This window comes from Ciconia boyciana, chromosome 6, assembly GCF_034638445.1.
Source record: "Ciconia boyciana chromosome 6, ASM3463844v1, whole genome shotgun sequence".
NCBI lineage: Eukaryota > Metazoa > Chordata > Aves > Ciconiiformes > Ciconiidae > Ciconia > Ciconia boyciana.
In genome coordinates this window covers 58,056,705-58,076,668 of record NC_132939.1, presented here as the reverse complement: position 1 = coordinate 58,076,668, position 19,964 = coordinate 58,056,705, and the positions used below count along the sequence as shown (strand labels likewise).

At 36.1% G+C, this 19,964-nt stretch overlaps 1 protein-coding gene across 2 annotated transcripts in view; it reads right to left on the bottom strand.

The window, feature by feature from the left end:
- Positions 1–19,964, bottom strand: part of EML1 (EMAP like 1) — a 130,642-nt gene that overhangs the window by 32,313 nt on the left and 78,365 nt on the right. For both annotated transcript variants that reach the window (XM_072864781.1, XM_072864780.1), the window contains exons 3-5: positions 19,023–19,155; positions 9,893–10,027; positions 4,452–4,480 (exon numbers count right to left, since the gene is read on the bottom strand). In XM_072864781.1, the coding sequence (XP_072720882.1) occupies positions 4,452–4,480; positions 9,893–10,027; positions 19,023–19,155 (297 nt within the window). The remainder of the gene's footprint in view (positions 1–4,451; positions 4,481–9,892; positions 10,028–19,022; positions 19,156–19,964) is intronic.

The window sequence follows — 19,964 nt, the reverse complement described above, 5'->3', positions numbered from 1 at the left end:
TACAAAACTGAAAGGACTGAAATAAAAACTTTTTTTGTGAAAAATAATGTTACAATATTACAGTTTCTGAAATATTAAAAATGAAGGGGGAAACATCAAAGATTACAATTAACGCAGAAATGCCACTTAAAATTAATTTTATTTCTTAATCCATATTTACAGTGGAGCATCAGCATCTGAAGTATTTTCCAACACTCAGTCGCATTCTTTGCATCTCAGTGTAAAGATATGCTTTACACTTGATACAGTGTTAGAGATACATTCGAAATAAGGAACACAAACAATTAGTAAAAGGAATCATGCTGATGTACATGCAGAAAAGATATGTGCTTTAAGAATTACTAAACATTGAAAAAGGAATGACAACATTGACAGCACATTAAAAGAAAGGAAAATGACATACAGGAGAGAAACTACAAAAACTGAATTGGCTGACAGAAGTAAACATTTCTAGAAGAAAATACTAAAAGTAATGTGTTGAACTGGTAAGAAATATTTTGGGGGGAGAGAAACAGGGATTAATAACAGATCTGGAAGTACTGACTTGGGGACTTCATGGGGCTTATAAAACTAGGAGATCTGGGAAATGCCATGAAGGTCTGACTAGGACTTTTGGGAACTGGCAAGGCCAAAGTGGGTGTCCTGTGAACTTCTGGTGAAGTTTGTCCACATTCAGAACGTGCTGGCTCTTGCTGCTCCATCGGCAGATCAAGGGGTTCAGCCTTGTTCTCATGCGAATCAAGCAGTTTTGGAGTCAGTGACATCTGTAGAGTTACTAGACAGAATAATCGTGGGCACAGAGGAAATGGAAGGGCAGAAGTAACAAAATCATGTAAATGAAAAAAAAATTATACAATTTAGGACTGTTAAAATTATGCTATGAATTGCTAAGTATCATTACAACTATACAATTTTTTTTTATTTGAAAACTAAGGCTTTATTTTAATTGGAATATGCATACGCTACAAATCCTGACTAAATGAATAAAAATAATCGGTTGAACAAATAAACATCATAGCTATGTTATATTACTTAAATATATGTGTATTTTGCCTTTAGACTAAATTCATTTGGGAAGGAGATCTACCTGACCTGTCACAGTAAAGTTACAGCTAGGGCTCTCTGAAATCCCTTCATTTACAGAATTCATACATATAATGAAAACAACAGAAAACTGAATGCTAAAAAGAAGCAATAATAATGGTGAAATAATGGTGACAGATGGTTGGAGTTTAAGATGCCTGTTAAAATGCTAGAATACTGGAATTGTTTTTAAAAATCTACTCCAATGGATCTGTATTGGAAAATAAACTATAGAGGGTAGAGCATTAAATAGCAGAGCATTACAGCACTATTTGTATGCGCATGCAGCATCTATTTAATGAGCTTGAAATACATGCCAATACTACTGATACTGGCGCACTGGAAGTCAATAGATTTTCAGCAGTGACAATCCCTGACTGAGCTTATCAAAAGCTAGGAATGAATTAAAGTTTAATTCATTGAACTGCTTTTCTCACCTGAAACTTATGGGACTCATAAAACTTGCATTTAGCCATCTGCAGTGGAAGTATTTGACCTAGTCACTCAAAACTCCTTTTTAGAGTAAGTAGGGAGAAAGAGGTACTTTTGGACAAATTAATCACATGTTAAGGCAGATGTCCAAAAGCAAGTACAGTAAATTATACCAAGTATATAAATTATGCCTTCAGAATATCTCTCTCTCTCTCTCTCAACTATAAAGAGGAACTGAGGGTAACTAGGTCAGGCACAGAAATCCATACTGTGTATTTATTTCTAAATTTTGGTAATATTAATTCCACCTGTACTGATTTTTGTTAGTAATCCAAACATATTATGTACATAACCAATCTACATCCCTTTCCTCGTATTTTTCATAACTAAGTTTTTAAGACAGCAGAGTTCTAAATGTGAAGATATAGATGTAAAGACAGACAATCATCAAACTACAAAGACAGACCAATGGTGAAACTTTTAGACAAATGTATCTTTTACATCTGCAATTTTGTAAATTTGAAATTGTTGTTGAAAATAACTGTAAAAATTAACAGTTACTGAACTGAAATAAGGAGGCACATGAATGCCAGTAGGATCTGCAAAGGAGACCACTACTGATTGTAGGAATAAATTGTACAAAGAACACACAGAGGTAGAGACTCTCGAAAAGACTTTGCCTTGAGAACGAACATTCTTTGCTTTGTGAAATTTTAGATTCGTTGCAAAGCTGAAAGATGCTGATTAGTGGAAAAACTGTTAGGATTTAGCTATCTCTCAAAAGCAAGACAAATCTGTGATTATATCACAGACATAAACATGCATCAAAAATGTGCATATTTACACTACAGTTTAGCTAAAGCTTTAGAAAACAATATGGTATGTTTACCAAATGTAACTCTGCTTTATGACATTGAGCAAAAAGCACTGAGAAATTAGTTGGAGGTCTAGGTCTGTTTATTCAACATTCAGAAAAATCTACAGTCTACTCAGTAAGAAAAAGCAAGGGAAAAACCAAGGCTTCTATAATCATGTTAGGCTAACAGCGAAACAGCCAACAAAGGGGCAAATTCTATATGAATTTCAGCAAAAGTGCAGAACATCATTTCAAACACAGTGAACATCCACGTGTTGCCATATAGCTCTCTCAACATATTTTTTCTAATTCAAATTCTTCAGGAATTCCACAGGAATCTAAATTATAACCCATTATTATTATTATTAAAGTGCACCTGAGGGTTATAATTCAGTAGACTCTATAATAGATAGTATATTTTTGTTTCATTCAAAAGAACTAGGAAAGTTTTAACATTGCAAAAGGTGTGCAAGTTAGAAAATAGCTGTTTATACATTAAGCTTTTATCCCACCAGTACCATTTTGCTTCGAGAGCTATGAGGTTTTGGAAGTGAAGCCTACCTTTGCAGTGTGTCACACGGCGCTTCCCTTGTGATTACAGAGACAGAGACAGAAGGGCTAGATAAAGATGTGTTTGAATACAGTAAACTCACTAAATACCTGCTCTACCAGCTGTCCAGTCGTATTCTGCTGGAGGCTAACCTGGTGCTTGACAAAACACTGAGCCATACTCCATGCCATACGTTGGGTAATTACAGTCGAAACCCTTTTCCTCCTGCTAGGGGCTCTGTTTAGTTCTTCTATCATTAAAATACTAGCTTAAGCTCCATTATGCAACTCTGTGCTTAAAGTAAGTAAAATACCAAGTATAACTTTCTTAGAAAAAAATCATTAATTTCAGTAGGAATTTTGTCCAGGCGAGAAGGGTAAAGGAGTGTCACATCTGTTTAATTACTGATCTTTATCTACAGGGAAAGTGTCAGAATAAAAATTATTCCAAATACCTTTGCTTACATGGTGCAAGGGAAGAAGAAATGTTATGCAAGAAAAGTATATTCTGTGTGAATCAGACATTTTCTTTTTCTAAACCAACAGTTTTCATGAAAGGGACATGAACTGTGGTTGTACTGTCACAAGAGACTTAAGTGCTTACCTAGTTTTACACATTGTTGAGTTCAAAAACAATTACACTAAACCTTGAAGTATAGCTTAAGAGCTTTGTTGGATGCTGATCCACCAAAGTGCAGCAAACAAAAGATTTGCTACTTTTTCAGCTTAATGTATGATTACTGTTGTAGAACTATACACAAAAATAATATGATACATCTGATCATATGATACATATATACAACAGGGTTTTATCCTTCCTTATTTTGTTAAAAGAAAGCTTTTATTTTAGTTGTCCCTGGTTTTTCAGAACAAAAATAACTGTTGTATATACTATTCAGCTTCATATCTTTATCAAGATTATTCAAAAGTTTGTAACTGTCTAATGACAAGGACAAACTCTGCTTTCACTTATACCTGCTATTTCATTTTCAAAATCTTTTTACAGGGATAGTACATAAACAGGAAAAAATTAAAGCAGTTTTCAAATTAAAGATAGACTTCCAAAACTGTAGTAACAAAACACCTTTTTTATTTGTAATTTGACAAATTTTATTACAAGGCATTGGGACAGATGTGGCATTCTTTAACAGTAGCGGAGGGCTCCCTTTTATGACTAAATTAACATGACAGCATCATAGCTGGAACTTGGCATATGCTTTAACTAACAAAACCTTTATACTGCTTTGAAAGGGAAGACATATTTGGGGTAAGAAGACATGGCCTTTTTCTTCTTTATCTTCTTACAAAGAATCCTAACCGTAAAATAAACCTATTGGGCCAATAAAAACTAGAGCAAACTGATCAACTTTTTAAAAATATGTCATCAGTAGCCTGTAAGTATCATGTTTAGATTCCCAATACCAGTTCCTAGGCATCCACAGGAAAAAAAAACAAACAACAACAAACAAACCAACAAAAACTATTAGGTTATCACAGTTGTTATTTGCTTAAAAATTTTAAAAGTTCCTACCTGCACTGAACATTGGTTCCTTGGGTTTGCTGTGAAAATAATGAAGAAATTTCTATTTACAAAGCGTGCACATACAGTCTGCACATATAAAGGTATCAATATAATATAAAATAAAAAATATAATATAAAAGATATAATATATTTTTGTGTGTGTACATGTAAATAAAAATACTTTTTCAATTAAATTATTTACAAGGTAAATCCCCAGGCAGACACAATTAAAACCAGCATACATTGTGGCTCCTTGGTGGCAGGTGTTAAAACTTTTACATTCAGTTCTCCTTACATTCTCAAAACTATAGACTTTCCTCCACTAACTACCAAATCCTCTTCTCCTGCAGAGTTAGTCCACTTACGGGAGAACACAGAAACTGGTCATGAGTAGCCGCATCAGTTGTGGTTTCCAGTCAGTGAGATTTGTTACTCTAAAGCGGTCTACAACTATAATAAAAAGCCAGTTGTAGTTAGGAATATATTCTTAACTACAACATCTCTCTGCATATGTGGAGCAGGGGGTGCTACTCTATCAGTGTATGTGTGGGTGTTCACTTACTTCATGGCTTTGCTCTCTCTGGATTTAAGCAGAAAACCAAAGTTGGAATCATGCTTTTCCAAAGAGTTTACATAAAACACAGAATTGCCCAATTGTTTCTTGTTGAATGACAGTACTTGGTAAAACCCAGAAAGCACATATCCATCATGATTAAAACGTCTTCTCTTTCTCACTGCACTGTTGCCTGGAAGACGACCTGCAACAGTTTGTCTTTTTGCCCTGAGAAAATATTTGGCAAAACTTGAGGGGAAAATAGATGAAGCGTGTGGAGAAGGAAGAGGCAGAAAAGCTGAGGAGCTTTCTGGATAGTACTACCCTGGCCAGAAAGAAGCAATCTTTTTCAAGAAATGCCAGTCATTTGTTTCCTTTGTTCTTTGCCCCTGTATAATTAGGCTTGAAGGTGTTGTTTCTGATGAAGCATGAAAGGGACATAAAGCTATATTATCCAGTTATTTTTCCTCCCAGTTCCCTTTTCTTTCTATCCAGTAAAACTTTTGAAATATCAGATTACTGTTGTATGTTTCTTAGGGTGATCCCAAAAGGGTTAAAAGCCCTATCATTCTGATGGGGACATGCTGAAGCATGAAATATCCCTAGAACTGTGATGCCATCTCCACAGTCGTTCCTAGACTGCAGTGGGCAGATAAAGAGAAACCAAAAAAAGAAACGAAACTGGGTTGGATTTTTGCACACAATTTTTTCTAAGCGTGAAAGATTTTTTCTCTCTCTGCAATAGAAGTTGCAGCAAATAATTTTACAGTATTTTTCCTTTTGCCTTGATTTGACAGTTATGTTGAGAATAATACATTTACTTAATGATAAAACCAAAACAGAACAAAAAAAAAAAAAAAAGGAATTCTACTGATCTTACCCACTGATTTAGCAACTTTTCATAATATCAGCCCTAGTATTAATCACGCATCAAAATTAATGCTTCAAGCTGGCGTACACAGCCAATCTCATCTATATAAATAGCATGATGTGTTGCCATTGTTAACACCAAGATTAACATTTTCTCTTATGAATGAAGATATTTTTAGAAAATAAAAACTTTAGGGGATGGAGCACTAGTCAGAAATGCTACCATATTAGAGACAAAAGAGTCCCTAGTTCTGAACAGATCATGCTGACTTATTCAACCTAATCAAGCTAATGTGAAAGGCTGATTCATGACAGTAATAAAGCAAATCATGTGTACTTTCTAATTATACCAACCCTAACCACACACACAGCTCAAAGCTCTGACTACCCTTTTTCTTTTTTGTGAACTTGAGTCACTTCCCACTTATCTAACCCTTAGGAAGGCTTACCCCTGGCTCAGAGCCACCCCATAGTGGCACGGGAGATTATGGTCATCTCCTTACTCCTTATGCTTAAAGCTTCTTAAAATAGCTTTCTATAGCATTATGTTTTTGCGTAACAGCCTATAACTCTATACACTTTGAAAACCAATAATTTCACGATTACCTTTTTAGATTCCTGGCATGCATTCTGCTTTAAGCTTCATCTACAGACCAAACACAGAATAGAATCATAGAATAGCTCAAGTTGGAAGGGACCCATAAGGATCAATGGTACAAATAATAAGGCTGTGAATATATGGTTAAGTAACACCCTCTTCCTCACTCTTTCACACATACAGTTAGCTTTAGGAGGACAGCCTTAGCCCCCAGCATACAGAATCATGCTCATTTTTCTTCTGGTCCCATGACTCTTGCTTTATATTTTGCACGGTGGCCCAGCTTCAACAGGAAGCATGAGTCAAGTCTCTAGCCAGCCTCTTCCACAGGATAAGTACACTCTTCAAGGAGGTGAGAGCCGTGGTGCTGAACACCCTCAGGCTGCATATGACATAAATCAGGCAAAACTCTCTAACCGTGCAATGATTGTTCTGACAGTGGCACCAACATCACTCGCTCCAGATAAGGCAATCTAACACGTGCTCTCGATTAGTTCCTTGGGATACTTGCACGTTATTTAAGCATTGCATCACTTGTGTGCTGGACCTCCTCCCCGAGTCCAAAGTAAGTGATTTCTGATCAATGCTGTTGCTCAACCCTTTGTGGCCTAACAACTGCAGAATGACATAACCATTGGGTTTCTGTTACAATAATATGAAAAAATTAAAAATGCATCTCAAGTACCATGATCAACTTTAGAGCAAAAACAAAACAATTTTGCTGATAACCACTAATTATGTCATAATGTTTTTATTTCTCAGCTATTTTGGAATCCATTTTTCAAGTGTACAGTACCTCTATGTAGCTGCTAGAAGTCATATCTTTCCTTAATTTAAATGAACAACATAATTAATATTCTTACCTTATTTCTTTAGTAGATTTAACATATAACTAATTTCAGATAATTATCACCTTATGCACGTAGCAGGAACTCAGGGATATCGTCAAGAAACAGATTTTGCAAAGCCCTGTATTTAGATTTTGACAGGTATATCTTCCACTGCACAACACACACAGAATTCACCTTTTGGGGACTTGATCTAATGACATTTTTTGTACAAGGTAGAATACACAGAGAAAAGACACTGCAGGCTCATCATATGTTTGTTAGAACTTTTTTGAAAAACTACAGTAAATTACTACAGTAAATTGGAAAAGTAATGACATTTCACCATTGGTAGGTGAAATATTCCTGTTCATATTCCAGAAAACAAGTCTATCCATCTAATTACAGAAACTTAATTTTTTAACAAAAAGTTTCCATAAGAAATTTGTTTTGTTTATGTAAGATGGGTTTTTTAAAATCAATGAGGTCACAACATAAGAGCTGTTGCTATAATTTGATACGTGCAATAGAGTAGGAAGTTATACATATATGCAAAATAAAAAGTAAAGCCTTAGAAAAATCCATCAGCTTCAAGAGATCAATACAGAAAACAGCAGCTTCTTGTTAATGACTTCACTGAGGCAATGTAGCTGCATGAAGTTATGCACTATTGCAACACTTCACAGAATTTCCAGCTTAAACTAAGAGCAAGCTTTTATCTTCTCAGCAGTCCCTTCACTGGTCGTTAAGTTTTTGCTTAGTTTTGCCTTTCAAAACTTTCAGGCTCACTTGTCCCTAAGAGTGTTGATATTTGGTTTGCTACTTCAGCAGTATTCTATCAGATGTATCAAGGTACGCATTCTCTATTCTAGAAGGGCCCGAGACATTTACTAATAAATTTGTCCAAGTCTGCACACGCAGAAAGAGTCATGGCTCCTAAGTAATCCAATAACAGATTGATTTTCCTCTCAAAAGTAGTATTCATTTATGGATTACTTAAAGAGTTAATTGCTACAGTAATTTTTTTTTGCAATTATATTTCAGTCTTTTAGGAAATTTAAAGTACAAAAATCATATAAACAAAAACGCATCTATTTAGTTATCTGTTGTTTATAATTATTTTACAAAAGATTTCAGAAAAAAAAGTCATATGTTGAGATAAAGTCAAATTTCCATAAGTACCAGAAGGCCCAGTCCTGCAGAATTCTGTCAGCTTATAAAAACCTCACTCACATGCATAGATGCACAATGCCAAGAAGATTTTAGACTGACTAAATTTTTAGTTTGTGTAAATATTATATCTTCCTTGGTTATAATTTCATAACCTTTTCTCCGATTGTGTTCTTATTTTTTTCATTATTCCTGTAATTTGCTAAGCCTTTCACAAGTTTCATAAACTTTGCACACTTGCTGTCTTGCTTCATAGCTGAAAACGTAAGCCAGAAAACAAACTATTAGTAATGTAATCACCCATATTTAGGCTGACCATTAGTACACAACAAGCTACATCAAGTGAAGATGCTGAAGGGATGAAAAGGAAGGGATGTTTTGTGCCACGCCATCAGCTCACGAGCAACCCAATGACTCCTGTGATGGCATCAATTTACCAGACAGAGCAGGTAAATTAGGTTATTATGTGATCTTCATTAACATTGTGTTTCCATGGTCACATCATCTGTGAGTTAGTGAAACAGTGCAATCAACACCACTTTTTGCATAGGGAACTGGAACAGGACAGGTCAAGTGATATGGCCAAGACTAAAATCTGAGTAGGAAATACATGAAAGAAACAGTTGACCAAAACTGACAATATTGACAAACCCCAATGAATCGCTATTTGTTCAAGACCATCCTAAGTCTGAAACCCTTGGACAAGACATTCTCTTTTCTTTGGACTATCAGCAGTACAGAGAAGCACCATTAGAGATACACAGAGATAGGCATCACTTTATTCCACTTCTTTTGGATAGCACTTGCATGTAAGCCTCTCCCTCCATTTCTCTTTAACCTGACCCTCAGACCAAGGCAGTCATTGCTCAGAGGCTGGCTGGGCATCAGTTGACATGTGGGAGGTGGCGAGTGCTTTCCCTTACTTGTTTTGTTTTTTCTTCCTCTTTCCTTCACTTATTAAACTGCCTTTATCTTGACCTATGAGTTTTCTCACTTTTGCTCTTCCTAGTCTCTTCCCCCGTCCTGCTGGGTGAGAGGGAGTGAGTGGCTGTGTGGTGCTTAGCTGCCAGCTGGGGTCAATGCATCACAACCAGGAACTTGAAGAAGTACATGTCAGGAACTTGCAGACCAAGGGAAACCACTAAGATAATGGAAAAGGGATGTTTAATAATTACGAACTTTTCTGGGCAACTCAAGGTTCTCACATTGTTTATGGTTTGAAAATAAGGCAAATAAATGTCATCTAAATTTGAAAACCTGTTTTATTTGAAGTGTTTTAAAATATATTTTTGTCCAACTGTTGGAGCTTTTTAAAGAAAAAAAAAAAGCTCCCAATATTTGCTAAACTAGAGAAATTAATTTCACTGAAGAAACTAATTTCATTATTAGGGCAGTAGGCACAGAAAGGAGATAAATATTTAGATAACATTACCTTTCACTGTTCTTTTTACCACTAGATGAACTGCTGGTGGATCCAGTGCGGTTGCGACTCCCTTTGGAATCTCCATAGCTTTCCCTCCGACTGCCTGGGGACACACGCTCAGCTGAACTGGTTCTCTTTACGGTGCTAATAAAAAAAGGAGCAACTTTTACAGTGGCACTTGTAAAAGCACATATCTCTACAACAAACATTTTTGAGAAACATATCAAATAGAACGCTGACCCTAAAAATAACTACAACTTTGTTTTTAATCATAACTTGATTTGTTAAAGAGCCTACATGAGCATTTTGCTGAGTACCTGGTGCAACAGAGATAAAGATACTGCTTTTTCCTTAATCATAAAATAGAAGATGGGCTAAGCCAATATCATAGAGGAAGTTGCAGTATCTATTTTCTAGGTCACATTTCAAATCTCTGACTACCACTCCACACTTCTGGACTTTTGGATTCTCTTAGTAAGAAGTAAAAGATTTAATGAGAAAGCATATTACCTGACACCTCCAGCCAGACAACAGAGAATGCCAAAAGTAGGTCAAAATTTGAGCAACAGCAAGCTAACTTTGTGTCTTCACTCAGTATCAATTACTCTGTAGTTCAAAGCTAGTTTTAACATACCCCAAAGTGCAATTAATGGTGAGCTGGCGTGCATTTTTTCGTTAGCTTGTCAAAAATGTATGCTTCCTACTTACATGATTAGATTCCCCACATCTCCTGACAAGGGGTTTCTCAAAGGCTTAAAGCTTGCCTTACTGTCTCACTCTTCAACCATCCTTCCTGCCAAGACAGCTATCAAGGAGCTCTTGTATGACTTTATGGCACCCCTTAGACATCCACCTCTCTCTGATGGAAAAACGTGAGCCAAAACACAAGCAGTATTACTTTGTAAGTTAAGAGAAGCCCACTCTGAGCTTACACCTAATAGTAGACAAATTATTGTGGTTATTTGTTAGTCCAAACCACTTCTCCCTAAAGCAGGGCTTTCTAGGAGCACAGGGAGCAGCTAAGGGTAAGGCCCCGAGCTGGGTGATGCTTTTCACTTTGCTGCACTCCCTGTGCAGCAGAGAGGCACAGGCAGCATTACCTGGACCGAGGCAGGAATCTCCCCCACGGCAGCAGCTGAACGACAGGACTCGGTGTCAGGGTCTCATTTCTCCCCACCCCAGTCCTGTGCTGTTTTCTCCCCTCCAAAGAGCAGAACGGAAACGTCCCCTTTACCCATAACATCCCCATAACTAAACAAGCACGTTCAGTGGCGCGCTCACCCCAGAAGCCGTGGACACCAATGATTGCTTTCAAGCTCATACCCCTTTACCCAAATCCCAACCACAAGCTCCCTCCCTCTGTGGCAACTTCAGTTCTTTCTGTTCTTGCTCATTCAAGGCCCAGTCTCATCCCAATCGCCTCTTTTACCAACCCCAGCCAGCTCCCCCTTGACCTCCATACACCCCCAGGGATGCTCTGCTTACCGTAATGCTCGTCTCAAGCATCCTTGAGGACTATTCCAAATCTCCCCATCATCTCCTAACAACCACCCCTACCCTGTTATCTCAGTCAGCTCCTCAGGCTCTGTCCTACTTTGTGTGTGGTGTAAGAAAGAGAGGCATTGGCTCTTCATAACTAAAGGAAATTAGATCGACTTTTCTGTCTGGTCAAAAAATATTCAGCTTATCAACTGTACACCGCCACTGATACACTTTAAAAAAAAAAAAAAAATCCTGCTCCCTCAATGTCATTTTACCAGTGAGAAGGAGAATGCTTCAACACCTCAGCTGAGGCTCAGTTACAGAAATGATGGGAACAACTGAAATGGAGTCTTTCTGCAAATCAACCACTCTTCTGAAAGGAAGGAAGCCCCCATCCAGGGGGAACTCCACAGAGGAGATGCATGTTAAGATGCATCTCGGGTAGCTTGACAGAAAACTTTCTGGAACATCTGATGGTAGAACAGATGTTCAGTGCTATGTTTTTGTATTAAAAACAAGCATGATTCAAATGATTAAGCTGAAATTTAAAAAAATACCATTTCTGTAGAGAGGGCGATGTAAGAGAGCAAGCAGAATGCAAAGCTACATAGAGGCACAGAACAAAATACATTCATAGGAGAAGGGAAAAAGCAGTAAAAAGAATTTAATTTTGTCTTGATTTCAGAAATAAGTGTCTCCTACACTAGCCTAACATTATCCAAGTCATCTCAATGTCAAATGCATGAAAAAACCTCCTCTAGTAAATTAAATAGTATACTGTTAACATTTACTTGTTCTCCCTGCATCTCGTAACAGCATCCAATTTAATACTACTCCAGTTAAAAAATAAAGCCTTGATACTGAAAATGTTTACTCCACATAAAATATCTTTATTAGCATGAGTCCTTCCACTACTTTATATACAGTACTTGCAAAAACATCCTCTCTGTGTGATTTTGCAGGATCAAACCTTTATTTTGGCATCTTTTCCTGGTTAAGGAAAAGAAGAGGCAGTATTAGCCTACATTGAAATTAAATTAAGGAAATCACCAAATTATACTAATGTTTGAAAAAATGTAAGTTACAGAAGCAATTTTAAAATAATTTTAATGTTGCTTGGGGTTTTATTTTTATAGCTATCAACATTCAAAAGATTAACTGGTAGATAAAAAAATGAATGGGTGGGACTAAAACTTTAAAGTGTAATGCTATCTTCGTTCTGAATAATGAAGTCTCATATCAGTATAAAAACTACTTTTACCACAGGAACAAAGTTCTTTTAAACTCTTTTGGCTTATGTCCATTACTGCTTAAACTAATTAGCAATGCTATCTTCTGACAAATTTTATTTTAAACTTTCAACAACAACAACAAAAGCCCAGTGAGAAGTATTAGCAGGTGGTTGGAAAAGAGGATTATAACTCCATTATATTAGCTCAGTTTTGGCATATACACATTTTGGTAGCTGTAGTGTTAAATACCAGTGATTATATCCATACAGTAGATACACTGTCACCCAAGGAGGAATTTAAAATGGTAGAAAATATTCTTTTAACTTACAGGTTTGTAAGAGTATAACTGGATTCCAGAATTTGACTTCCACATTAGTGATATGAAAGGAGAGCATTTTCAATTGTTTAAAAATATAACATTTGGTAACACAATTTTTAACTTGTTTAAGATGGCAATGTGGTCTAATGAAACACCCCTATAATAAAAATTATGTTAGCATGAGATAATGCAGATACCATAACTGAAATTATTATTACCTAAGTTTTGCAATGCATTCATCAGTGATGAGGAAGTTTTAAACATGTACTTCTGAAAATGTTAAAAATGGGAATAATAATTACAGTTCTACCATGTTAATGGTTGTACTAAAACAGCCACTTTTTATGAGTTGAACCGAAACGGAAAGGAAAAACAACTGAGCTTCAACACTACAAAGCTATTAAGGATCCCTCACCTTAGAGCAGGCTTTTTCAGTTTGCATGCATTGAGAAGATTCACAGACCTGCTTAATCCAGATTGAGAGGTGCGTAAACAAAGCAGAATAAAAAGTGAATGCAACAATAAAATGTGGAAACGACATTTAAAACAAACTTACATTAAAAGACATAATTGCATGCTTTCAAGATATGAAGTCACGTGCAAGAGTAAACAACACAGTGCTTATTGACTTAGTTAGATGTTTGATCATTGCAAACCATACATTTAAGAACACCAATGTATCTTTGAATGACAAAATCTGAGCAGTGCTCCAATACAGTGACCATTTCTAAAACGACTCAAAAAAAAAAAAAGAAAGAAAATCAAAGAGGCTATCTGAAGAAACAAGACAGATGATCCAGCTAGAAGACAAAGACTATTAAAAAAGCAACATTAAAGACAAGAAAATAAATCCTTATATATTCATACATATACCACTGCATAGCATGAATGTTTCAGATGGTTGCATTACTGAATTGTGGTGAACAAATCTGGCCAAAATTAAAATATATATGTATTTAATTACCAAAATTTGGGGGAAAAAAATAAAAGCTTTCCCATAAAATAAAAAATAGTGCATAATGCTTTTAGACAATAACTGATGATTTTAATAATATTTTGAAACTTGCCTAGCACTCTTTCTGACCCTCATTTAAATCAATTAGAATAAATTCAAGAATAATATATGACTTCAATTTCATCATGCCTTTGAGCAAAATGAACTAATAACTTTAATTGTTAGAGATATAGTGAAGTGGCATAATAGTTTTGCCACTCGAAGTTCAATGGAAAGGGATTTCTTTTTTAATTTATATTGGGTTTATTTTAAAACATTTTCTTTGAGAGCCAAGTGTTAAATAGAAGACTCAATTGAAGGTTCGATACAGAGTTTGTGTGTGTGCCAGTTACAAACCATCGCTGCCCCTAGAACAGAACGCAGAACATTAATTCCAGGCGACTGAACAACTTCCTAGGGGCCATGTGTTTAGACTTTAGAAGAACAGGAATTTATCATATTAAAGTATTTTATTCTCCCTACAAACAAAGCTCTTTATGTTTTCTTTGTTCCAGCTTCTTCCTTTTGATCTCCATTGTCAGAGTTTTGCACCATTGTAATACTTTACAATCTGCTGGGGGAGAAAGAATGACTGATTGTCTCCTTTTGAAAGGCAAAGTATGTGCTAGCCTGCAGCCTGCAGCAGCATCCCTACTGGGAAAGGTACTGTCTGCATTCTCCTCCTTTACATTTTTTTTTTTTTCCTTTTTCCCCCTCAACTCTTGGAAACAAAGCTATCCTAGATGAGTCACAAACCCCTAGATTTTAATAGGGAACACAAAACATTACTACTGTGTGCTGGCCAAATTCCAAAGACAAATTTAGTGTTAAGCAGCGAACTTCAAGCCACATTACATCTGAAAGGAAGAGTGCAGGGGGAAGGGAAAGTTCTGCTCACGATATACTAAACTCATCTTATTCTGAATGAAATCTTCAAATAACTATTTTAGGTACAAGTTCAGAACAAAAATATGGCAGCGTTCAAACAGCTGGTACTCAAAATAGCTTCTACAGCATAAAAGTAGTAAACATATTAATTTTAAAATCAAACCCTCTGAGCAAAGGCTTTTTGCAAAGACGTCTTTGAAGCACTTTAAAGGCAGGCAATTCTTGATTATCTGTGTAAGGTGATTATCCAGCCCATCACAAAATCACTTCCGCTCTACATTAGCAGGCTTGCACCTGGAAGCCACCCAGCTGTGCTCATATGGCACCCCATCACCTGAGCACAGCAGCGCCTGGTGGTGCTGGACCAGAATTTTTGGTCCCAGTATCACCAGCATCATCAGGCTTTCTATCTTGCATTGTATTACCACCATATACTTTTATAATCCAATTGACCTATGTTTTGTATTTGTGCTTTTACTCTATTCAGGTTATCTCGTTCCTTCCTTAACTTGGATAATTGGGTGTTGACTATATGAGCTCTGAATGCTGAAGCGGGGTTTGGTGCCCTCAATTCTAATTGAAGTCAGAGTCAGTTGAGGTTACTCAACACTTTGCAAGATCTGGATCTAATTATCACATTAGGCCCTATAACAACCTACTGATATCCAGAGATACACGTTTTACATATGGAAAACCAATATGCATAGAGGTTAAATGATTTGCATAAGGTCATTGAGAGAATATGTGGCAGAACTCAAATAAAAGCCTGCTAGTTCCACCCTTTCTGCCTTGAGCCTTTTTTATTACCTCCAATTTTATATTCCTGCCAGAAGAAGTCATTTCCATTTCAAATATTAAATGGGAAATCAGAAAATGTAGTGAACTCTGAACCACATCTCCTTGGTAATCCAGCAAGGCAGATAAGCCGTACACCAACCTGTGGGTTCAAATGAGTTAACCAACATATTTAAATACAGCTATTGTATGAAATGAGATTGTGTCTGCAGACATATCAATAAGTACATCTATTTCTAAGCAGTGGAATGTACGGATGCACACTTGGTCCCCACGGAGATTATTTGCACGTATTTATATAAATATGCATGACATACTGTTTCAAGGGACAGACTGATGTAATTTCAGTTGGGTATCATACACTTGCTAACCTAAATTGTGAAAGTAGCAGAGAATGGAGGAATCAGAAGTTATTTATTTGTTATCCACCTTTTCATAACTGTGTTCAGTAAAACACTTGGGAGGCACTCAATTAACCTGGATGTTTGTCTTTTTTGAAGATAAGGTCATAGACAAGAAAAAAATTGAAGGTTATATTTTTCTAGTATAGTAATCCTAGCAGATATTTGTAATTCACAACAGCAAACCAAAGGTTTAAAAGAAGACTTAGAAAAAATACTTTTTTTCTTTCTTTTTTTTTACTTTCACTTTTCAAATTTTACTTTTTCACATTTTGAAAAAAATCATATTTTTCAGTTCTGCACCTATGTTGTATAGGAAAATTATTAAAAGTATCCAAGCTGAAATTAACACTTAATTCTATTTAGAGCTGCTATGCCAAGTTACCATATTTTGAACTAAAGAATGCCTACACTATGAAGTAGTAGCAGTTTTAGAATCAGTTTGTATGAAAAGAGCACTATAAAACCATGACGAAAATCAGAACTAAAAAAATTAAAAATTACACACCATTTGTAAACTGTTCAGCACTGAGTAAAGCTTCTTAACACAAATATACAAGTCCTACCCCTTAAAAAAAAGGTATTTGATCTTGCTGCTATATTTCCATCACTGTTTTATGCATAAATATATACAGTTCCTGAGTGTTAAAAGGGTCCATTATAAATATAAAGTATGAATGAATTCATATTAATAAGTCCATAATGAATTCATCTACTTGACTGTTTGCAAGTAAGCTACTTGGAACACTTAATACATCATCCCTAAGTATTGAATATTTGGAGCATGATTTACTATAAAAACATGAAATCTCAGCAGTTATTTTAAGGTTCATTATCAAAAGCTACTAAAAGTAGAGACTAATTTACCAAAAAAAGTTTTGTACAGTAATTCATTGGTGAGGTCCTTACCATTCCACACTCTTCATGTTGAAGTATATTTATAGGCAAGGCATAGAAATATATTTCAATATAATTTAACAAAAAATAAAATTTGCATATTAAATACAATCAATACAGAATTTTAGAGCATTTGAAGGGAACAGGAATTCCACAGCACCTGAAAAAAAGCACCTGCTTTTTCAGGACACTGAATAACCCTGCTCTCCTAAGCACTCTTAATAAGTGTCTATCTATTTCAGTAAAACTATCAATGTGTACTTTTCTTTTCCAAAACTGAATATACATTTTCATAGCGCATATTTAAAGCGCCTTTAGTCTAGCCTCTTCACCAAAGAGAAGGGATAAAGGATAATAAAGTGACATTAAATCCTTATCCTGTGGAAGACTCTCTCATACGGGAATCAAGACAGTTCAAAAATGCTCCCTAAGGATGCTTCCTAAGGACTTCCCCACTGGCACTCAGGGTATCCAGACTGCAGATGGGTCAGGTGGAAGGTCTGCAGGGTGTCACTTATCTACAGGGATCCTGAGCTAGGACAATGCCCACAGGCTACAGGCAATACCTGATAGACCACCTGAATTATGCAAAGGACTCTCAGAACAGAGAAAGCACAAGTATGATCTCGACCTGCATTTCATCTACCCTACTCTGGGGCAGAAATTTCTACGCTGAACCTCAGAGACAGACTGTAGCGACTCAGGAATCACACCCTCTGTACACAAGTGAAATGTGCCAATGTTTGTGCTTTCTCATGTGTTTTATAATTACGACTTGAAACTTTATTAGTGAGAATGAAATGATGAGAATTAAGAAAAAAATAATTAGTAAAGAACTAAATTTCTTTTAAAATTCAGCATATACAAAATAGTACTCCTTTTTAAACACTAATAGTTTCTTTTTTAAAAGGCAGGTTCTTTCACTAATTTTCAAAATTCTGATAACATAATTCTAATAATGGAACAGTTTATACAGTATTTGCTTTCCTCCTCTTATCTTAAGGGCTGATTCAGGCCAACCTGCCAAAACCTACAGCTGGAGTGAGCCTCAGTTCATAGGAGCTCATAGGAGTTCATTTGTGTGACAAAAACAAATATGGTATTTTCCATTTTCAATTGTGCACGGCATAGCTTCTCTCTTCTCTACAATAATAAAACCTGGAGCTTCCTGGAAAATCAGTCCCCTTCAACACAGTAACAAAGAGAGGCATATCCTTAGTCACTATCTCCCCTTTAAGGAAAAATTCTCTTTTGTAAAGAGACCTCAGATCTTAGCAGGTTAACGCTCTCATCTCCACAACTTGCCCTCCTCAGAGTTGACAGCATCATCACTACAAAAAGCTGAGGATGACACAGAACAAAAGAAATGTTAAAAAAAACCCAAACCAACCCCACCCCACACTATTATCTTTTACAGTGAAACCATACAGCAGATTAGCACCACAATAACTGTCACATGTAACTTGAACTTGCTGCACTCGATCCATTGCGTTCCTTATAACCTAGATGTATAAAACATGTAGCCCACTTAAAAACACTACACACACAAAGCAAATTGAGACAGAGCAGTAATTTTTAAAAGGACTTAGATACCTTACCATTAGCATGTATTTAAAGATGGATGTTTTCATTTGCATAAATATGTGCTAGGCATAGAATTTTCCTCCTCCCCGAGATGCTTCTAACATTGCACATGCAGTTTCTATGATAATTTTTAGTGAGAGAAAACCACCAAAGGTAACATACTGATTTGTAATGATAGCACAGTTTCTCTGCAGACTATGTATTTTCTGCTAGCTACTAAAAGCATCCTTGCACTACTTTTCATGTTATGCAACAGCACAGTAGAAATGCTTTATTCTCTATATGCTAGACGGTAGTAGCAAGAAAATAACACAAACTAGTAGACCAAGCATTGCGCATTCTTTCAATATTCATGGTAATAACCTTAATTCTAATTAGACCAAATAAGTTTAAAGCCTCTTAGTATGAAATCCATCTCTCCTTTTCTTTCTGAACGAAGTATTTAGGCCATTGCTTTGCAAGTAAGAAAAACTATGTATCTAGAAGCTTAAAAGAGAAGATAGACTATTTTCTCAATTTAATGATTATGTTTCTGATAGATGCGTACCTTTTTGCTGCTGGTGATACAGTTTCCTTTCTGGTTCCTGACGGGGAAGGTAAAGAGCCACTTGGTTTCTTTGGTAACACAGTTCCATTATTAACAGTAGTCCTTAAAGGCAGTGTTTGTACCAGCGGTCTTGCTGTAAAACAAGAAGAAGATGAAGTAATTGTTTTAATTTTCTCCCCCCCCGCCCCCCCCAGCAAACAACATTAGAATATTTTAAAATTCTGTGCAGTAGGCCATTTTTGTTTCACTATTGCTAAATTCACCATAGATTAGGGTTTTAACATGTAACTTTAACAAGTCATCTGCATATGGCTTAAGCACACAATTCTATAACCTGTCTCATCTGCAAAACTCTGTTCTAGCTCAAGGAGCTTACTGGTAAGTGCAAAGGTAGCTGTTGCCACAGAAAACAGTCCTGCTCTCTTAAAAGAGCATCAGTCTCTTGCCCACCTGGATAGCATTCAGAAGACTGCTAGAAATGAAGGCAGGTTGCCATCCCAGAAACTCCTGCTCTTTATCCCTCAATGTTCTTGCAGGTTTTCTACAAGCAAATGATTTATTAAGAAATCCTTATTCCCTGAAAAAATCCCTTCTTTTAAAGAATGTGGGCTTATGTTTGACAAAAAAGGAATTTTACCCTTTAGTCAGAAAAAGCGATTGAAATCAGCAACACAGTGGACTTAATGAGCTGACGTTATCTACCTTTGTTCTTCTGATCAAACATTGTCTCAAAAAATGATATACATGTCATACTTGTAATTAATATTAGAATAATGGAAAAGTCCCAATCAAGTACATTAGAAATTAGTTGCAAAAACAAACAGTGGTTAAAGCTACAAGCAATGAGTACAAACACAAAAACTACAGTGGACCATATCCTGAAAACACAGACACAAACACAACTAGTGCTCTCCCTACAGCAGGGAAGAAAGCTGTGTACAT